A 6,590-nucleotide genomic window follows, 5' to 3' on the forward strand; every position below is an offset into this window, starting at 1 on the left:
TATATATATATATATATATATATATATAAATTATAAAGAATACTATGGAGAAGCCCTTAATTTGTAGAGTGTGACTAAGGAAGAGAAATACTTTGTGGAGATACTGTTACATGGATGAGATAAAGGATGATTAAGAGCAAAGGATAGAGGTATTCCAAGCAGAAGGAATATGAATAAAAGTTAGGGATTCAAGCACCTGCAGTAGTTACAGAAAAATAGCCTGGAGCACGCAGGGTTGGCTTCCTGGAAGAGAGTCAGGATGAATCAGGCCCTGAAGACGGTTAATATTTACCTATGGTGACAGTAGAGGAAAAAAATCTTCTGGCTTCCCAGCAGGAATTATTAGAAATCATGAGACCTACAGAGAACTAACTCTGAGCTGCAGTTTTATTGGACGGCAGTTTTTTGTTTGTTGGTTTGTTTTCCCCTGTCTACCGAAAAAAAATGCACAACGTAGAATTTGAGAGTTATGTTTTTTTTGGCAGACGTTCTTAGATTGCAGGTATAGATTGTCGCAAGCCTGGGAGACAGCATCTCAGATAAATGCTGAGAAAACTGTTCCGAAGAGGAAGGGGGAAACCAGGATATATAGGAGTTTTTGCAACAACACCAGGTAGCCGGAACAAAAGACTACTGTTAATAAAAGAAAACTAGATATCTCAAGTTAAGGAATTTGGCACTTTTCTACATAAGGGAAGATGCAAGAGTCTGGACTCATTGAAATCATTCCTTTGATATGCACCTCAGCTCTCTGGGGCCAGTATCCTGTGTTTCCTCTTCCCGAGTTTCCTCAAGCTGCACCATTCGGGGTGGCTGCAGTCTGATGACTGAGGTCATTCCTTGTTTCCTTCCTCAGTTCCCTCAGGGCTCACTGCTGGAAGGTGGCTGCGGTTGCTCATGGCCCAAAATCCTTTGTTTACTGATGTGGTGGGCAATGTTTTATTTCTCAGCCCCAAAGTTAGTGGTTCTCCACCCTAGCTGCACTTTAGAATTACACAGAAAGTGTTAAAAAGTACTGATGCACGGGGCCTCAGCCTACACCAGTTAAATCAGAATCCTGAGAGTAGGGCCCATGACTACCAGTATTTTTTATTTAAGAGCTCATAGGTGATTCTAATGTGCAGCCCGGGTTGAGAACCCCTGTTTCACATTGTCCCTGGAAAAAGTTCGCTGACCAGTTGAGCATAAATGAGATTGCAGGTATAGATTATTTAAGGATCACCTGCTACACTCTACTGAAAGATCACCTTCAGAGTAGCTCTACTACATGCATGGCCAGACTGTTTAGATACCTCTGCAGGCTGGGAGATGGGGAACTCGCTGCTTAGTCATGGGACAGCTCTGACAGTAGGAAAGCATTGTCCAGTTCAGCTACCGTGCCCCAACACTTCCGGACAGATGAGATTATGGGGCAGGTGGGCTGAGACATGCCTCCCCAGAGTTTCAAAGTTGAAAGACCTGTGTGGTCCCTACTTTACCCCTATCAGTGTATTCCCATAGCCCAGGACCTATGTGTTTGTAGGATATGCTTCATTTGTTCATTTAGCTCATTTGTACACTGTGCAGTATATAATAATAGGCCCTCTACACAGATAGCTGTGAGGTCCCCTTGGGTGTTGAGGAGAGCTCTTTGGCAGCTTGTAAGATTTGATGAACTGGCCAGTGATTTGAGCACTGAGCACTGTCTCTGTAGAAAGAGACAGATAAACAGCTTCCTAGCTGCTTATGATCTAGTGGAGAGTTACAGAATTATTCTTAATCCTTGGTAGTTGGTGATGGATCCTGGGCCATGATATGATTTGGAGCCAGAGGAAGGAGAGTCATCCTGATGGGGGTGTCTGAGAAGGCTTTTCACATCAGGATTAATATTTTAACCTATCCATGTACTTAATAGAGGCACTTTATTCCTGTCCCTCATTCACCATGAATTCAGGAAACATTTATCACATACTGCTTTGTACTTGGGAGGGGGTAGAGAGATTTCGACAGTGTTGTCCTCCCCTCCAGGAGCAGTTTTGTATGAAGGGTAGTGTCTTCTTTTCCTCCTGTTTTGGGGTTCACAGCAGATGTCACCAGCAATTCTGTTAAAAGCTCATGGCTCTTCTGCCTCTTTTTCTCATTTCTGTCACCTCTTAGGTCTCATATCCAGATGGCCAAGCTCAGATGATCCACCCTAAGCCGGCAGACTTTCGGAATCCCGGCCCAGGGCGGCACCGGCTTATCACTCAGGTGTACCTCTCCCACACTGCCTGGACAGGTAAAGAGTCAGTGGGCCAAGGCTTTTTTTTTTTTTTGTAGTTTGAAAAATACGTGATTGAACCAGGCCTGCTGAGGGTTGAACTTGATTCTTAAGGAGCCTGAAAGCAGTAGAATGGAGTCTCATTGAAAGAACTGTGGGCTGGACACCAGGAGACTATTTTCTCATCCTAACACTGCCACTGACTTGCTGTGTACACTTGGACAAGCTACTCTCCCTTCTGAATCTGTTTCCTCACCTTTCAAATTAAGATAACAATTCTTTACTACTTAATTCTGAGGACTATTCTGTCTGGAAATTAAAGTTTTATATTTCTTACCAGAAATTTAAAATCACTCTTTTTTGTATATGAACAATACAGTTCATTCCCCCAGAACAAGTAAAATGACAACTGTTCTTGCCTTCCCTTCCCACATGGGCTGGTTTGTGCGATAATGCAAAGTAAGGTGATCTATTCCTATTTTACCCTCCCATACAGCAACTGAGAAGAACCTTGATAATTTGAGAAAAGACATGGAGGTTACATAAGTATTTTTCTTTCATTTGTAAAGAATAAAACGAGAGAATACAAGTGCAATGACATTACACTTCCAAAGCCTGTAAGGCTGCTTTGGAAACTGAAAAAGACTCAGTCTGCAGAACCTAAAATGTGGGAGAGAATTGGCCTCGGTGGTGTTGCCTAAGTCATTGAAGGTGATTCAGAAGCATGGTTGTTACTGGAGAAGGTGTTCAATACCACCAAATCTGGTTTATTTTAGAAATAGGTGGACGCCTTCTGGAATTTTATTTCACTGTATTTTTGAATACATGAGTAACTGTTTATTGCCATTATTAATGGTTTTCCTCTGTCAAGGGTGTTAGGCAGGTATAGATGACTTTATAAAGTTTTCACAAAGAGGAAGTGGTGCTGTTGAGTGTCAGGGCAGCCCCTTTGGGGGTCCAGCGGGCCTGGCAAAATTGAGGGAGCAGATCCAGCAATGCTTGTACAGAGAATCTGCCTCCCTGAGTGTCCCTCAATCCATATCCTTGCTGCCTGGAATGTTCTGCACTGTTTGCCACAGTGCAAGTCCACAGAAACGTAGAGTTCCTTATTTTAATCTCTTGTGGTGAAGGGATCCTAGATATGGGGAAGGAAATGCTGTGGGACAGCGTTGTTTTACAGGGTTAAGACTGAGGGAAGCAAAACAACATGTTAGAGCTCAGAAGAGCTTGAAAGGTTTTGAGGGGCATATTGACTTGCCCCTGGTCACACAGCAGGTCATTGCCTGAACCAGGCCTACAACTCGGGCTGTCCTGAGCCTGAAGAATTGTAATTCATCCAGGATCACCTCCTCTGAGAGGTTGCTACCTAGTCACAATTACAAATATCTATTTTAATTCTCTGCTCAGCACTTATTAGTGTCAGATTTTTTCTCATTTGTTTATTGACTTTCTCTCCAATTAGAATGTAGGCTCCTTGAGAACAGAGAACTTGCTCGTCATCTTTAACCTCTGTGTCCCTAGTGCCTGACATGGAGTAGTTGCTCAACAAATAATGAAAACTGAATATAGGATTTTGAATTTGCAATTAAAATTCATTTAATTCTTAGACAACTTTGTGGTGGGAATTAGTATTCTGCTCTTAATTTTGTAGATGCATAAGTGAAGGCCCATGTAGCTGAATAGTAATGGCACTGAGGCTGGCACACAGATTTCCTAACTCCTAAATCCCTTGTTTTTTTCACTGTACCATCCTCCCATCTGACCTGGGACACTAAAGTGAAAATGTGTTCTCATTCTGAAGGTGCCAGCACCTCTTTCTCCTGATCCAGGAGATGGTGCCTGGTATTGGTAAGGGGTCCTCCATCTAGTCCCTCAGCTCCCTACCAAGGGCCTCTCCTTTGGGAGACAGAATGCTGCCAGGTCGCAAGGTTTGAGTCACATAGACGAGTTTCCAAATTCTGCCTTACTTGCTGTGTGATCCTGAGAAAGTTATTTAACCTCTCTATCTCATTTTCCTTTAAGACTGGAGTAATAATACATACCTCATAAAGACATATTCTTCCAAGCATGATAAATAGGTTGCATGATTTGTCCCAGATGATCTTTTGTCTCTTTTTCCCACTGTCTTTTCCCTCTTGTTTCTTCTCCCTGCTCCCTTCCGCTGCTGGCAGTGGCTTGAATTGCCACTCTTCCCACGTGCTGGTGAGAAAAGGCATAATGACCAGATGGAGTTTAGTCCTCTGACCTGGGTTTAGTCCTCTGACCTTACCAGTATTTGGCTCCTGAAAGTGCTATGAGAGCCAGGGCTAGATTGTGGTTTAGGGGTTGGCAATAGCCATCTAGGACAAGAAAGGAGAGCATAGTGGGAGAGCTGATACTGGAGCCTAGTACCAGAAAGCAGTGCTAGTTTCATTACAGATACACTCCAGGCTGGTAAAAGGCCCCATGTGAAAAGGTGATGCTGAGGTTGGTTGCTCTCTGGGGTTGGCTAGGTTGCTCTGGTTGCCTGCCAGCCTTTCCCTTCCTGGAGGACAGCAATCTAGTCTGTATTCTGATCCCTAGGGAGAAGTCTGGAGGTAACCAGGAACACATCTGGGGAGGCATTGAGAAGTCCTGGGACCTCTGCCCTTGTTCATTTAGATCCATCCAGACCTCATTCCTGCCCTGTAAACCTCTTAGCCTTGGGCTCATCTTTAATACTTACACCTTTCATGAGATTACGCAGTCACACAAAATCAAGGAGGACACCCAAGCTAGTGGTGTTCTTGGCCTCTGCACTTGCCCTTAGGTTTTTCTGAAATCCTCTCCCCCTTCTTTATGGAAGTCACATGGTGAATAGAAAGATTAGTTGCTTCATTTTATGAACTAAGCTCAAATTCTGTCACTGGTGTGGATTTGGGTAGTCACTTAGAACCTCTCAGAGTCTTGGGACTTTTTTGGGATTGTGACAGTTTTTCTTTCATGGTGTGGCAGGGTAAGAACTCTTGGAGTTATGTGCTTGGCACAGAGCAGGTGTTCCATTCCAAAGCATTCCTGAGCTCCCTCCTCAGTACTTCTTACGGACTCGAGTGTGCACTGTGCTCCAGTGCAACTGTCTCTGCCTCCTCAGCCAAACAGCAATTTGAGGGAGGTCTTATTTATTTTTGCTGGGGCCTGCCACATGAAGACACCAGATCAGTATTGTAATGTCATGTCATGAAAGAACGGAAGGTTCAGTGACTTGATTTTAGGTCCCTGAAATATATTCCTGTTCAGTAGTGAGAGTTTTCTGTCCGAACTATTTCCTTAATGAAAGGCTTCCTCTCTGCTAATGCAGTAGAGTCCACTGTGCATGTAGCCCTCAGGCCTGAGATCAGCTGTGCAGAAAGGCATGATTATCTGGGTACAAGAATTGGCCACATGCATGTACTTTGTGACCCTCTGTCTTGAGGCTGGAAGGCCTCTGTGGAAGAGGCCTTTTTAGCTTGCTCTCTGAACATCTCAGCAGCATGGCTCTGAGCTGCGGGGAGTCCAAGAGACCGGAGGAGGAGGTAGCAGTGGCAGAGAAGCAGCAGTACATCTGCAGGCTTACGAACAGCCTCACAATATTCAGGCTGGAAAAGTGTTTTTGTATGCTGATGGGGGAAAGGAGGGATGCAGACAGATGAAGAAATGTTCTTGAAACCCTACTGCTTCTATCTTTGATGTTGCTTTTACTTGACATTTCATCCCAATTCCTAGGCGTTGCCCCATCAGAGGATTTTTGTCTTTTTTTTTCTAGAACCGTGCCAGGTGGAAGTGAGACTGCTGCTGGCCTACAACTCCAGTTCACGCATTCCAAAATCCCCCTGGATTGAGGGCGGTGAGATGTCATCCCAGGTGGAAACCAGCATCGAGGGCACCATCCCCTTCAGCAAGTCTGTAAAAGTTTACATAATGCCCAAACCCGCAAGGCGCTGAGTCACAAGTAGTCTTTACAGCCGTGGCCTAGAAGGCCCTTCTTGGGGTCAGAGTGAGCCAGAAGCCTGGAGCATTTCACCTGGACATGGTATATAGGCATAAGGAAGAACATGTGACCCTTATAGTCTTATCTGGTATCAAACATTGGATAAATTATTTTGCATTAAGAAAACAAAAACCTTCAAGTCTATCCCATCCCCCACCCCCTACCTCCCTAGCCTTGTCCCCAGTAAAGTTGAGACACCAAGCTGTTCTAGTTCCTGGTCCTTAAAGAAATCTGTGTGGCTATAGGTTCAACATTTATACCGCAGGCCTACATTCTTCGGGTGTGAAACAAAAAGATCCAATTTTCTAGCCCCTTCCAAAGAACCAGTTATTGGAGCCATAATCTTATTTCTTAAAGCAGTAGTCT

The 6,590-nt window shown here is 44.2% G+C and overlaps 1 protein-coding gene across 1 annotated transcript in view; it reads left to right on the top strand.

Moving 5' to 3' along the window:
* INTS4 (integrator complex subunit 4) overlaps positions 1-6,349 on the top strand; it is a 112,023-nt gene extending 105,674 nt beyond the window's left edge. The window contains exons 22-23 of the mRNA XM_029207841.1: positions 2,137-2,257; positions 6,000-6,349. Of these exons, the coding sequence (XP_029063674.1) occupies positions 2,137-2,257; positions 6,000-6,178 (300 nt within the window). The 3' untranslated portion in view covers positions 6,179-6,349. The remainder of the gene's footprint in view (positions 1-2,136; positions 2,258-5,999) is intronic.
* Positions 6,350-6,590: the final 241 nt, after the last annotated feature.

The sequence above is a fragment of the Monodon monoceros genome, unplaced genomic scaffold (assembly GCF_005190385.1).
Source record: "Monodon monoceros isolate NGI ecotype Baffin Bay Population unplaced genomic scaffold, NGI_Narwhal_1 Super_Scaffold_7, whole genome shotgun sequence".
NCBI classification, from domain to species: Eukaryota; Metazoa; Chordata; class Mammalia; order Artiodactyla; family Monodontidae; genus Monodon; species Monodon monoceros.